This window comes from Brachypodium distachyon, chromosome 3, assembly GCF_000005505.3.
Source record: "Brachypodium distachyon strain Bd21 chromosome 3, Brachypodium_distachyon_v3.0, whole genome shotgun sequence".
NCBI lineage: Eukaryota > Viridiplantae > Streptophyta > Magnoliopsida > Poales > Poaceae > Brachypodium > Brachypodium distachyon.
Window position 1 is genome coordinate 9792141 of NC_016133.3, and position 14293 is coordinate 9806433.

Here is a 14293-nt window from a genome sequence, read left to right on the forward strand (position 1 = left end):
TGATGTGGCCTAAGGAGATGTTGTGAAAAATAGAGTGGGAGGTTTCTTGCTTGATGATGTGGCCTAAGGAGATGATAGGGAAAAATGATATTGGGTTGTAACGATTTTGATACATATTACATATAGAATTACTAAAGTATGAGGGTGAAAACAGTTTATGAATAAGATGTTTGAAAACTTTTAATCCCAATCACTCGATACCAAATAAATGAATCAAATGAAAGGTGAACCTTTAATCACTTAAAGCACATTTTATGAAAGCACCCTAGATCTCTAACCATGTAGGTGGTTCTTATAAAATGTATTTAAGTGATTAGATGTTTCATCTTTCATCTGATATGTTTATTTGAGATCTAATGACTAGGATTGAGAGTTAAGTTTTCAGTGAATAGCTCACGCCGTCCAACTCCAATGCTAGTTATTGGTAAAAAAAGACCTAGTGATGTATAATAGCCCAAGACATACTGAGCCTACATGCCACTGCTGACATGGTTCGGGACTTTCTGTGAGAGTAATTAACTCTCGATTGGGTGGAGACCGCCCTCATGATTCGGCTACAATAATACGACTACCTTAGTAGTGTGGAATAGCTGAACCAACTCCTAGTGAAACTGATCTTGCTAGCGGCACGATCAACTTGACCATGCAAAAGTCTTTTCATACAAGCAATTGAGAACAAGAAAATAGTTCAAAAGTATATCAATATATGGTTTAAGAATATTATTTGATCCCGAAGGCATTGCGGCTGACCAAGGTGTAGTTCCTGGCACGGGGTGGCTGATACCCAAGCGGGCCAGACAGCTTGGCTTGAGGGACAAAGATAGAATAGATGGTCCCTGGATTCAGCAAGGAGGTTACAGCGGGGGCAAATATCAGAGCTGACGATGGTCTTCCTGAAGAGGTTGCATCGGGTGTTTACACGGTCACGACAGAACAGCCATCCAAATATCTTGACTTTGGCCGGAAGATGGCAGCCCCAGATTAGCTCCACGGTTGGGTCCTTTACTCCCGGGCAGAGCAGGCGGTAGGCTTGTTTGGTTGAGAATGTGTCTCCAGAGATTAGCATTCTCGAGTCGTCGTTCTCCGATAGGCTGAAGTCCTGCAAAAGTGAACAAAGCGAGGCGAGCTCATCTTCCGTACCCGCAGTTAGTCGGTTCCGCAGGCTAAGATCCAGACCATTATATATTACAGCATGCACTCGAGAAAAGGGTAGTGTACAGTGTGAAAAGAGGGCAGGGTATGTGATGGAGAGTGGTTCAGGGAGCAACCATCTATCTAACCAAAAGAAACAAGATTTACCATTACCTACAGTGACAATGGATATTTGGCGCAGAAGTGGGAGGTGGTGTCTAATAATGTTTTTGAGGTAGGAAAGGCGTGAGGTGTTTGATTCAATCTCAGAGGTGGTGTCTAGGTTAATCCAGGATGTTCATGGCAGATTTCCCCCATGAAGGTATTTGTACGCAAATTTCAAAAGTAAACACGAATTTTGAATCTGCAAATTTTTTACGCCAAGACCGCCCATGTTTTTTGGTTTTGAAATAGAGTCCCATGCTACCAAGCATTGTGAGCCGTTGCAAGTGTCCTCTTGAGTCCAGAAGAAAGATCTGCGTCTCTTGTCTAAGCGTTCAGTGGAGATTAAATTCAAGTCGAAGGCGGACATACAGTATGTCGGGAGACTGTCTAAAACAACCGAGACTAGAGTGAGGCGCCTGCCACTGGATAGGATTCTTGCATGCCAACCAGCTAGGTAGGAACTGCATTTATCGATTATAGGAGCAAAGGCTGAACTATGTAGTTTAGAAGGGGATAGTGGTAGTCCTAGGTATGTCCGAGGGAAGGAAGCAACCTCACATTGTAGGGTAGCAGCCATTTGGTTGGCCTCACTATCAGAAACGTGCATGGGGATGAAGGTGGTTTTGTGATAATTAATGGCAAGACCAGTTGGGTCGGAAAATTGATGAAGGATTTCTTTGATTCTAGTGACGGCCTGGAGAGATGCTTTTGCGAGGATGAGTGTATCATCCGCATATTGGAGAACCGCCGCCGGCATTGATGGACGAACAGGGTGGACAATGTTGTCAGATGCAAGTTCCGCCTGAATCATTTGTTGAAGTAAGTCAGCTACAATTATAAATAGATACGGCGACAGGGGGTCACCCTGACGCAGGCCATTCGTGCAAGTGATCCAAGGACCAGGGACGCCATTTAGTAGGACAGATGTTTTGTCAGTGCACAGGATGTCCTGAATCCAGCGACACCAGCGTTGCGGGAAGCCATGGTGCAACAGAATTTTGATTAGCGACGCCCAACAAACCGAGTTGAAAACCTTGCGGAAGTCTAGCTTGAGTACTATGGTGGGGAGTTTTCGTTTGTGGCAGCAACTCAGCAATTCAGCAGCATATACAAAATTCTCCGAGATGCTGTGACCAGTGATGAAGCCCGACTGATCCCCATCGACAAGCAGGGGGATAACCGGCTTAAGGCGATTTGTGAGTAGTTTGGCAGCAGCTTTCATAGGACCATTTTGAAGAGAGATCGGCCGGAAGGCATCAGGTGTTCTAGCACATTCTTTTTTTGGTAGGAGGGCAATGTGTGCACGGTTGATTCTGGTTAGGTCTACCGTTCGTTCATAGAAGCTGGAGAGGAATGCCCCAATTTTTGGTTGTACAGAGCGCCAAGTTCTTTTATAGAAACCAGGCTCGAAGCCATCAGATCCCAGGCTCGCGTTTTGGTTGGCCGAGAAGAAGGCATCGAAAATTTCAGAGGCGGTGAAAGGGGCATCTAGGCCGCTCAGGCCGGCTGTGGTTGTCGGGTAAAGGTCAGCGAGATGGAAGGCCCATGATGGGTTGTGGGCTTTGCCTAAAAGGTGGGAGAAGAAATCGTACAGGATTTTTTCCTTCTGCGCATGGTTTGAGAATTCAGAATTTTGAGATTCCAAGACAGTTATTTTGTTCTTACGTATGCGCTGTGACGCGGCCACATGAAAATACTTGGTGTTCTCATCGCCTTCAATTGCGAATCTAACCTTGCCACGTTGTTTCCAGTGTGAGACTTTGGCACGGATGGCTCGTTGCAGGAGGCGGATGACTAACCTACGAAGAAATTGTGAGATGATGGTATAAGCAAAATGGCAAAGTCAAAAGATCTAAATAGGCTTTTCATAAGCTTATAAGCCAAAAGTCACATTTTAAGCCAAACCAAACAGGGTACGAGGAGTGTTCGGTAACGATGAGATTCGGATTCAGATAAAAAAAGTTTACGTAGCTACTCTTGTTTTGCAAGACTTCAGGACAGGGGCGGAATACAGCTGGGGCAGTTGGGGCTGCAGCCCCAGGTGTAATCCAAATGCTAATGATATTTCTAAACAAAATGTTTCTTAATCTTTTAATTTACAAAAAAGAAATAACCCCGTACTTCTAGCTCCATGTTCAAACCCATCAACTACTGTCCTAGGCTTTGTCAATTCCTTGCTCCGCCGCTGCTAAACGGATGTCCTCGTTGCATGCTGTGTATTTGAGTTCACACTGTGAGGATCAATTGGTGCGGTGCTTTTGTGTTGACGCGATGAAAATCAAAATCAAGATTCAAAATGGTAGGTAGTGCATCGCGGTGGGAGAAAGCTAGCGAGAGCGCATGTCCTCACACGTCATATTTCTCCTTATCAAAAAATATGCTCGATCCAAAAGCCCGCCTTTACGCGTCGAGTGCCGCGTACCACGCAGCCTTGCGCCCTCGCCCCACCCACCCCTTGCCGACTCCAAATTACTTTCCCACTGGGAACACACTGCTCATTTCAGTAGCCAATTACTCATCACAAACGCCCACGTCACCCTGCTTTCTTCTTCTTTACTACGGATGCTTCCGGCTCCATCCACGGTTTAGTTTAGTTTCTTTCATTCGTCCTCCCCTCCGCCTCCGCTCTCTTTTGACTCCCCCCCTCTTCTCCTCTGTTTCTGGCCGGAGTCCGTCCGAGATGACATCGACGGCGTACTCGCGGCCGTCGAAGCTGCCGGGCGGCGGCGGCGGCGAGAGGAGGCTCCCGCCGCGGCTCATGAGGGGCTTCACCGCCAAGATCGAGCCCAAGAAGCTCGGCGCCGGCCTCCTCGCCGGCTGCTGCCTCGCGCTCCTCACCTACGTCTCCCTCGCCAAGCTCTTCGCCATCTACTCCCCTGTATTCGGTGCGTACCACTCACTCCAATCCAACCAATTCTCTTCCACAAGCTGCAGTAAATTCGATTTCCCCCCTTCAAGCTTTCTTCTTCTCTCTGATCTAAACTAATTTGAGCTGTTCGCTGAATCAATCAATCCGCCGCCCTTGGCTCAGCTAGCACGGCCAACACGTCCGCCCTGCTGCAGAACGCCCCGCCCTCATCTGTGCCGGAGACGGTGAAGGCCTCCATTCCGCCCGAAGAAACAACACTCGTAGGCCCAAAGAAGGACAGCACCGCGGCGGATCCCGTCGATTCTGCAGAGACGGGCCCGGATATGGCGGGGTCTCAAGAACCCGGCTTGCCGGAGGCAGTCTCGAGAAAGGACGATGCGGAGAAGACCGCGGCGGCGGCGGAGCCAAAGCCAAAGCCATGTAAGGGATCTCTTTCTCTGCTCCTTTTTTTTTTCTTTCCTTTTCTTGTGCATCTTTAAGTAGAAAGCAGAACAAAATTAGTACTACCGCCCAAGCCATCTCGCCATATATAAATTAAAGATCTTTACTCTTAAATCCGCGCAAACATTTGTTGCGCCCACCAACAATGCCCAATTAATTTGGGTGCGAGATCTGACGGACTGCTGCCTTCTTTGGTTTGTGAATGAATTCAGCCGAAGAGAATCCGGAGAAGAGCAATGTGGCCGCAGCCGTAGAGGGGACGGCAAAGGCAAATATGACCTGCGACGAGAACGGCGTGGACGAGGGGTTCCCCTACGCCCGTCCGGCGGTCTGCGAGCTCTCCGGCGACATCCGCGTCAGCCCCAAGCAGAAGACCATGTACCTCGTGAACCCGTCGGGCGCCGCGACCGGCTTCGACGAGAAGGGCGAGAAGCGGCTCCGGCCGTACGCCCGCAACGACGACTTCCTCCTCCCGGGCGTGGTGGAGGTGACCGTCAAGTCCGTCCCCTCAACGGCGGCAGCCCCACAGTGCACGAAGCAGCACCGCGTCCCGGCGGTGGTGTTCTCCGTGGCCGGCTACACGGACAACTTCTTCCACGACAACACGGACGCGCTGATCCCACTGTACGTGACGACGGCGCACCTGAAAGGGGAAGTGCAGCTACTTATCACCAACTACAAACCATGGTGGGTGCAGAAGTACACGCCCGTGCTCCGCAAGCTCTCCAGCTACGACGTGATCAACTTCGACGAGGACGCCGGCGTGCACTGCTTCCACGAGGGTTACCTCGGCCTGTACCGCGACCGCGACCTCATCATCTCCCCGCACCCGACCCGCAACCCGCGCAACTACACCATGGTGGACTACAACCGCTTCCTCCGCGGCGTGTTCGAGCTCCGCAGGGAGCGTCCCGCGGTGCTCGGGGAGGAGCCCGGGATGCGGCCCCGGATGCTGATCATCTCCCGCAGCGGCACCCGCAAGCTGCTGAACCTGGATGAGGTGGCGGCCGAGGCGTCGGAGCTCGGGTTCAACGTGACCGTGGCCGAGGCCGGTGCGGACGTCCCGGCGTTCGCGGCGCTGGTGAACTCCGCCGACGTGCTGCTGGCCGTGCACGGGGCCGGGCTGACGAACCAGATCTTCCTGCCCACCGACGCCGTGGTGCTGCAGATCGTGCCGTGGGGGAACATGGACTGGCAGGCCACAAATTTCTACGGGCAGCCAGCACGGGAGATGCAGCTCCGGTACGTGGAGTACTACGTGGGGGAGGAGGAGACGAGCCTCAAGGACAAGTACCCCAGGGATCACATGGTGTTCAAGGACCCCAAGGCTCTCCACAAGCAGGGCTGGCAGACGCTCGCCAACACCATCATGAAGCAGGATGTCCAAGTCAATATCACCAGGTTCCGCCCCTTCCTGCTGCAGGCCATCGACAAGCTACAGCCCTGAGTTGAGCTGAGTAGCACCATCCATCATCTTCATTTCAATTCAATTCAATTCCCAGCTCCAGCCCCCAGCCCCAGGTACACACACAAGCAAACGCGATCGATCGAGTTTAACAAGACCGCTGTAAAATCAATATATGTATATTAGCGCTAGCTGGAAACAAAGGGAGGATCTGATCAAAGCAAGGCAGGAGGTTTTACATTCCTTGGTTAGTTGGTTACTTGGTTTTATAACAATTATATATGGGAGAGACAGTGCACTGCACGCTTCACTTCACTTGCCATTCTGTTAAACAGACAGTTCACTACTACTCCTTTCCTAGTCACACCCAGTCATCGTATTTTCACAAGCTTAATTAACTAGCCAACCAAAGCTATTTTCTTTCTTCATCTCCATGCCTATGCTAGCGGTATGTATTCTTCTTTTGAATGGAACACTCGCTAATGCAGTAATGCTTATTTCTTGTACATCGTCACCATGTCTCACTTATTCAAGGAACTTGCACTAGACCAATGTGCTATTCGTTTTCTAGCTACTGTGGATGTGGTGTGTTCCTGTAAACGAGAGGGAGGGAGAAGCATCTATCCGAGGAGGAGTGTGTAATAAAAGCCACTAATAATAATGAAAGCAGAGAGGCAGGTAGCCTGTTGTGCCAGTAATTCTGTGTATTGTTAATGGTCACTGTCTCATGGACCCAGCTGGAACAGGTACTGCACAACATTGTTTTGCTACCTTCAAGATCTTGTATGTGTATATTCTCTGCTCTGTGTAACATAGTTGCCATGTGTGCAGTTTGTAGGTTTCTCAACCTAACATGCAACCTGTAGTTTTGTGCTAGTTTGTTTTGTCTGAAAAACACCTAAGATACATGGGTTTACTGGTATGATCTACTAGTATGGGTATGTTTCCTGAGATGTGTTGTTGTTCCTGGGACGATTTTACTGTGTTCAAATTTTTTTCTTGTTCTTGGGAGAAGGGTTGGAGGGAGCAGCCTTTTGAGATAGAAGAGGGGGCAAAGAGAGGATATCTTGTACATAAATGTTGCTTTTGCTTTGAGATAAAAGAGGAGGCAAAGAGAGGATTTGTTGTACATGAATGTTGCTTTCTCGGTTTCTCCTCGATTTCTACTTGTACGATTTCAAGCACATATCATCCATGAGTCTTCGAGTTTTGTTGTTGTTGTTGTTGTTGTGCGTCGAGTCCTGGTTTTGACCGTTCTGTGCTCGTTTTTGTAAACGTGAATCTGGTTGCTCTTGGTTGGCGTCAGATCTAGGCGTGAGCCGCTGCTTAGATACACAAGTGGTATCAGAACTAGAGAATCACATGCATAGATAATACACTTGCTATCCTGGAATCCCGAGAAGAAGCTCAGATCTAAACGGGGTAGTATGCAGCAGCAGCGAGAGGAATTGATGTGCAGACGAGAATGGACGGGAACAGGGCGCACAAGCAGAACGAGTCGGAGTTCTTGGCTAATTTTTTTTAAATAATATGATTTTTTTAATCTTAAAAATTACAAAAATAATATGGCCTCAGCCTCGCCCAGGCCGAATGGGCCCAGGCCGACTGCAGGCCGGCTGCTCAGCGCATGGGGCCCTCACGAGGCAGTCGGCGTGGCCCAGACCAACTGAAGCCCAGTCGGCTACGCCGGAGCCGACTGGCCAGTCGGCCTAGCCGTGGCCGAAAAGGGCCTAGGCCCTCGGAATCTTTCCTTTTTCCCTTTCCCTTCCTCCCTTCCTCCCTTCCCATCCCTCCCGTGCCTGAGCCACCCATGCTTCTTCTTCCTCCTCGTTTTCTTCTGTTCTCTTCTGTTCTTCCTTTTCTCTTCAAATGCCCAAATTTTCTAGCCCAAATTATTGCATATTGGTCTCATTTAACCTAGAAAATCGCATCCCCTACCTAGTTGGCACCCAAAGACACCTCGATCTACTGTTTTCATAGGCCATGTAGAGCTAATTTTGTGGTGCAAAGTTGGAGCAATGGTGGTGGTTTGGAGGAGTTTGGAGGTGGTGGTGGTGCTCATCCGGCGACTGTGAGGCTGCTCGAGGTTGGGGTTCACACGCTTTAAGGGTAAATCCTAATTTCTTATGTATTTATCCTATAATGTATATGTTTATGAGGATACGTGTGTATTTATATATAGAAGTATGTTTTAGCGTTTGGTAGTGCTCATTATTTTGGACAATGGTTAATGTCGTACTGCTTAGTATTTGATTGGTTGTCGTAGCACGGGGCTTTGACACCGGGGGCCTGCGGGGACCTCCTTTTAGGTTCGGCAGGGGCAACGGGGATCGCTCCGGCGATCACCGGCGTGACCGATAGCGTACGTGACCTGCGGAGTACAAAAACACATACACGCACGTTTTTACCTAGGTTCGGGCCACCCGGAGGTGTAATACCCTACGTCCTATTTGTCTGAGCTTGTATTACCGAGTAATCAGCTGTTTACAGGGTTGCCGGGGAAAGCCCCGGGGCGATCTCTCTTTGGCTAAGTGCCTTTTGCTCCTTTGGGCTACCACTGAAATCAACCCTAAACTGAACTGGGACCGGAACTGAACCGAACCATTTGACCATTGGCGGGGGTCCTCCTTTTATAGCCAAGGGGATACCACAGGTGCCACAGTGCATGGTTTACAAGTGGCGATCAACGAGCTTGGGCAACTCCTCCTCGGTGCGCTGGCATGCATGCATGAGCGCCAACCCCACCGCTAGGGGTCTAGGGCCTAAGAAATAGGACTGGACAACCGTTGTTCGCCCGACAAGACTGATAACGCCCCTCCTGTCGGATCATTAAATGCGCCATGTGGCTCACTCCTTGCCCTGGCGAGACTGCACACTGGGCGCCCAGCGCGCGCCCCCGTGGCGTCGCTGCCCTGCTCGCTCAGCCCCGCCCTTACGGCGGGAACCGGCGCCCGGGAACCCCTCCTCCCGGCAAGTGACTTCCTGGGAGGTGCCCAGGCAGGAAACAGCGCCCGGGAACCCCTCCTCCCGGCGAGTGACTTCTCGGGAGGTGCCCAGGCGGGAATATTCCCCGAAGCCCCGCTAGCCCTTCCGGGCTGGTAGCTTGCCGGCCAGCCTGCAGTTGCCGCCCGGGGTGAGATCCTCCCGGAAACTCGGCGACGCGACCCACGCGTCGTGCAACGGTGGTACCCCGGGTGCCACTCGTGCGACAGTAGCCCCGGGGCGTGGGCCGGCAACACCTGTTCCCGGACGAACTTTTCCCAGGTTGGTTGCCGGGCTACGCCCCAACCGACGCGTGGGTCCCGACTTGCCCTGGGCCCGCGTCTCTTAGCCATCCCGAGTACCCCGCCGTTAAGGCCACTCTTGGCATTATCCTTTTGATTAGCAATTATCCCAGCGCGCCCGAAGGGTGCGGAGCCGGCCGTCACCAAACGGCCGGGTGCTATAAAGTTTTTACTGCTGTTTCAAGGGGAAAACACTTTGCTTCCCAGCCTTCGCCTTCCAGCTCCTTCGCATCTTGCGCCCAAGAGTTTTTGCTAACTTCTACTTCCGTTTCCCATGGCGCCCCCCACCACCAAGAAGGGAAAAGAGGGGAAGGCCCCGAAGAAAGAGGCGGCTAGCAAACGCGAGGCGGCCGCCAAGGCCGCCGTCGACAAGGATCGATAACGCGAAAGCGATGTCGTCCGGTCGGGGAAGAAGATCGCGAAGGAGTGGCGGGGCGACTGGTGCTGGGTCCAGGTGGAAGACCCCCAGGAGTTCATCCTCTCGCCCACCGAGTTGCCGCAGCCCCACAGCGGCTGACAGGACAGGTACCACCGCTATGCCGATCTCCTCCCCATCATGGAGAAGATCAAGGCTTTGCGGCTGGCGGGGCTCACTGATGTGGACGTGGCTCGCACCTTCATCACCCGGCGCGTCGCGCCGCTCCACCTGCGCTCCCAGCCTGCGTGGATGTACACGGGTCCCGTGGACAGGACACGCCTCCACCGCGAAGGCGTGGACCAGGAATCCCTCCAGGTGTGGGTGAAGGGGATCTCCGGCGAGGACCTCCCCGCTACGGGGTTCCCGCCAGGGGTCATCCCCCTCCACGCCGGTGTCGCGGGGCTCAACGACATCGTCGCCTCCTTCCCGCCCTGCAATGAGTGGGGATTAATGGATGACACCCCCACTCGGACCCCTCGTGCTCCATCACCGGCACCCCGCGGGAAGCAGGTGCTTGAGGAGAGCGGGGGTGAGTCAGAGATCAACTGGCCCTCCCTCCAGTCTCTGGATGACGAGGCGGGCCAGCCTGCGGCGTCCCAAGCAGTCGTCCTCATGGATGATGAGGAGGAGGACAGCGACGACGCGCCCCTGATCGTGCGAAGATGAAGGGCGCTCGCAGCGACCGCGGCTACCCCCACGGCAGCTGCGGCGGCACCCGCCCCAGCGGCTGCTCCCAGCTCTGCGGCGGCAACCGCCCTCGGGTCGTCCGTTGGTATTTCGGCGGCGACCGCACCCATGGCGGTCACCGGAGCCACGGCGGTGACCACCCAGGCAGCGACCGCCGGCGACCCAGCGGCAGCCACACCGGGGACGGTCCCTGACGCCGCGGCGACCTCGTCGTCGGTGCCTGCGGTGCCCCGGGCCGTGGCAACCCCACGTGCACCCATGGCTCCGCCCGCTCGAGGGGTCTTCCGGGGCTTTGCACTCCGGCGCAACCCCCCGAGGGCAGACTCGTCGGCGAGTGCCAGCAAGAGGGGGAGGGACGACTCCCCACCAGCCGCGCCGAGCAAGAAGGCGCGTGCGGACGTCGACAGCGCTGCCGACCGGTGGCCCAACTCCAATGGAGGTGCCGCCGGCAATAGGTACAGCTCCTTCCTGCGCTCTTTCCTGCATTTTGGATCGTCAGTTAATCTCACAACTGTACCTTCTCTTTCCGTAGGTGGCACCTCGCCCGCGGCCAGCCTCTTGGAGCCCCCTGCCGGGGAGGAGGAGGAGAAGGAGGCTCCCCCCGCAAGTCCGACGGCCCTGCAAGGTAACTGCCCTGAGCCCCCTTGTCCGCCTCTGAGATACTTTTTCGCTTGCCGCTTCTCACGCTTCTTGCTGCTGCAGGCCCAAGCGCACCCGCACCCGAAGCAGGCGCTACCGTGGTTCATCTCGACTCCGATGTAGAGATCACGGGGGCGGCGGAGGAGCCGGCCGTGGCTCCCGCACCAAGCCCTGCCGCGCTGGCCACGGCGGCAGCGGCGACCGCCGCCGCCGCCGGGACGGCACCCACGACGCGCCAGCAGCCGCGGGCGCAGCGGGCGCGGATTCCTCTGCTGCCCAGCAGGGGACGGCCCCTGCCCGGGGCGCGACGGCCTCACTAGCCCCGGAGTCCTCGTGCGCGGGTGAAGGGGAGGGTGCCGGGGAAGGGCGACAGGACGCCCTGGCACATGCAGACGACCCCCCGCACAGCTCTACGGTGGCGGCGGGGGCTCCGTCGTCATCGGCTGCCTCCCTCGACACTGACCTCAGCACCCTTGCCGGGGTGGCTTGGAATCCCATCACCTGGAATCTGAGCGTCTTCGAGCGAGGGCACTGGTTCCTGGACGCCGTCAAGGACCAGCAACTGGCCTTCGTCACCTCTTTCAACGAGGTGAGGGAGCACCATGCAATCGCCAAGAGCCAGCTTGGTGAGGTGCGGGAAGCCGTGGAGAAGGAGCGGCAGGAGCGCTCCCGGCTGCACGAGGAGATGCGCCTCACCAGAGAGGAGGCGCGCCTTGCCTGGGAAGCCCTGGAGGGCGCCGACGAACCAGTCGTCCGGGAAGCGGAGCTCTACCGACGGCTGGAGGCCTAGCACGCCGAACTCCAGGGGGTGCTGGACTCGCTAGTGGAGACCCTCGAGGAAACCAAGAAGGAGCACGCCGGGGTGCTCGAGGCAGCTCAGGCCCGGCTTGACGAGAAGAGCGATCTGATCGCCAACTGCCACGGTGAGATCCAGGGCCGGCGCGTCAAGCTGGAGGTGTAGGTCAAGGCCACCGGGAGCACGGTGGAAGCGGCGGCCCGGCATGAGATCCAGCTTGGCTCTGCCAAGGACCGAGCGGCCAAGCTTGAGACCGAGCTGGCCACCGTCCGGAAGGAGCTCGCCAAGGCCGGCAACGACAACGCGGTGAAGACCGCGGAGCTCACGGCGCTTGAGGGCAACCTCCGTAAGGCCAAGAAGGCCGCGCATGATGCCCGGCTCCACCATGGCACGCTGATCGGGCAGCGGCAGATAGAGACCGAGAAGCTGCTCAAGATCGCCTAGGCGTTGCGTGACTTGCTGCCTTGGTTCAAGTTGCAGGCCGCGGCAGTGGACGGTACAGACGTCTCGACGCTGATCCCGTTCTTCTCCGACCTGGTGGGGAAGCTCGGGGCGCTCGACGTCTGGATCGCCCAGTTCGGCGCCAACGAGGTTGCCAACTATGCCCAGGAGGTTGCCGGGACAATCCTCCCGAGGATGCAACTCCGGGACCTGGAATTTCCCTTTGAGTCTCTGCTGGACGCTTGGTCAGACAGCGAGGACGAGCCCACCCACACTCAAGCGGTGCGTGGGTTCGTCGACGAGGTGGTCGAGCGGATGCAGCGGAAGCCGGACCTCGAGCCGTCCCCAGAGCCCTCGGCGGAAGACTCCGGCAACTAGCTGCCGCGGCCTCCTGCTGGTCCCTGCTCCTTTCCTGTTTATCTTCTTTTGTTTTCGTCCTACAAGTGTGGTGCTTGGTGCCGTTTGAACAATTACACTTTTGTTAGTCCATGTAATCATTCGCTGCTTAATTAATCAAGCTTTTTAGTTGTGCTTAATGCTTGTCCCTTGTTCCCGGGGCTGCCTCGCGGGATGGATCCCTTAGCCTTTGTGTGCTATGCTTTGTGTTGCCGGGGCCTCGCGCGCCTCACCCTTGACCAGACCAGGGACCCAGGACAGACCCGCAATGCCGACCTGGGATCAAGCAGCGGCGGCGAGCCACTCCACTTGCGGGGTAACTACTCCAGGCCATGCCCTCCCGGGACGGAACCGGAAGCTGCACCGGGAGCGCACTCCCCCCGCAAGCATCCTTCTAACACCCTGGCCACACGCAGGTTCCAGGGACACCCTTGGCGGGGCAGCGTTCAGTTATGTTCAGTTCTTAAAGGGTTTACCATTCAGGTTCAAGCACTTAGCTTTTCGTTCGGTTCTGTGCTCGGCACGCTAGCCGGTGATGTGCGCCTGGCACGTCTCCCTTGGGAGAGCCCGCTGGAGGGATGCGGTGGAGACGCCGTGGCAGGATCGCCGCCGGTGACAAGCGCCGACGACGATGCTCCCATTGCGCCTCCATAACAACCCTCGCCTTTGGAAAAGCCCTTGCTTTTGGGGAACCTGTCCCGAGGGGTGTGGCGGGGGCGTCACCGCCATCGGCGAGCGCGGGTGGCGAGGACGCCACGGCGTTCCCACAACAGCCCTCGCTGCTTGGGAAAAAATCTGTCTGAGGGACGCAGCAGGGACGTTGCGGTGGGCCGGAGCGAACGGCGAACGCCGGCACCGGCGCCATCACAGCGTCCTCGCTACGACCCTCGCCTCGACCCTCACCTCTGGAGGCACCCTCTAGAGGGTGCGGCAGGGACACTGCGGCAGCCCTTGCCCCGGAGCCGCTCACTAGAGGGGACGTGGCAAGGACACGGCGGCAGTGCACCCGCCGGCACCGAGCGCGAGTGGGATGCACCCCCACCGTGTCTCTGCGACGCCCCTCGGAGTGGGCTCGGTGCGGGAATGCGGTAAGGGCACGATGGCAGTGCACCCTTCGGCGTTGGGCGCCGATGGCATGCACTACCATCACGCCTCTGCGGCACCGCTCGCCTTCATAGCCTCTTGGCTGTGCTCTGAGCCGTTCCATGGCCAGGACGCTCCTTTAATAGGCGCGGAGGGGGGCTCGCCACCATACACACGAGTCAACACAGCATGCGTGGTACCCCGCCCCTTGAAGTACGGTGCAGTCTTCGCCACTCCGCACGCCAAATTGCTGTGGCACACGTGGCGGCCCCCTCCTGAATCAGGGGCCTCGAAGTGCAGTGAGTCCCTCGTGGTGCGGTCGCTCCGCACCACAAGGCGCTGCTACATGCCGCGACTCGTGGGCGGTCCACGGGCATTACAGTGCGCAAGATTCCACTTTTACCCTGTAGATTAGATTCTTACCAAGCCCGAGATGCTGCGAATTTCTTTTGAAATTCACGCAAAACTCAAAACAACACGGATAATCTCCTGCCTCCCAACCCCCGGGCACGGAAGGGTTGATGCCAAACTTGGATGT

At 55.7% G+C, this 14293-nt stretch overlaps 1 protein-coding gene across 1 annotated transcript; it reads left to right on the forward strand.

Moving 5' to 3' along the window:
- The first annotated feature begins 3751 nt into the window (after window positions 1-3751).
- Window positions 3752-6822, forward strand: LOC100825423. The gene is made up of 3 exons (XM_003573133.4): window positions 3752-4181; window positions 4328-4585; window positions 4819-6822. The coding sequence occupies exons 1-3, from the start codon at window positions 3977-3979 to the stop codon at window positions 6051-6053; spliced, it is 1698 nt and encodes a 565-aa protein (XP_003573181.1). The 5' UTR covers window positions 3752-3976; the 3' UTR covers window positions 6054-6822.
- Window positions 6823-14293: the final 7471 nt, after the last annotated feature.

Bases quoted from the DNA above. Each gene is read 5' to 3' on its own strand.
- LOC100825423 (XM_003573133.4), top strand. From the start codon at position 3,977: ATGACATCGACGGCGTACTCGCGGCCGTCGAAGCTGCCGGGCGGCGGC. The intron at 4,182-4,327 runs GTGCGTACCACT...CCCTTGGCTCAG, and splicing joins CATCTACTCCCCTGTATTCG to CTAGCACGGCCAACACGTCC. The intron at 4,586-4,818 runs GTAAGGGATCTC...GAATGAATTCAG, and splicing joins GGAGCCAAAGCCAAAGCCAT to CCGAAGAGAATCCGGAGAAG.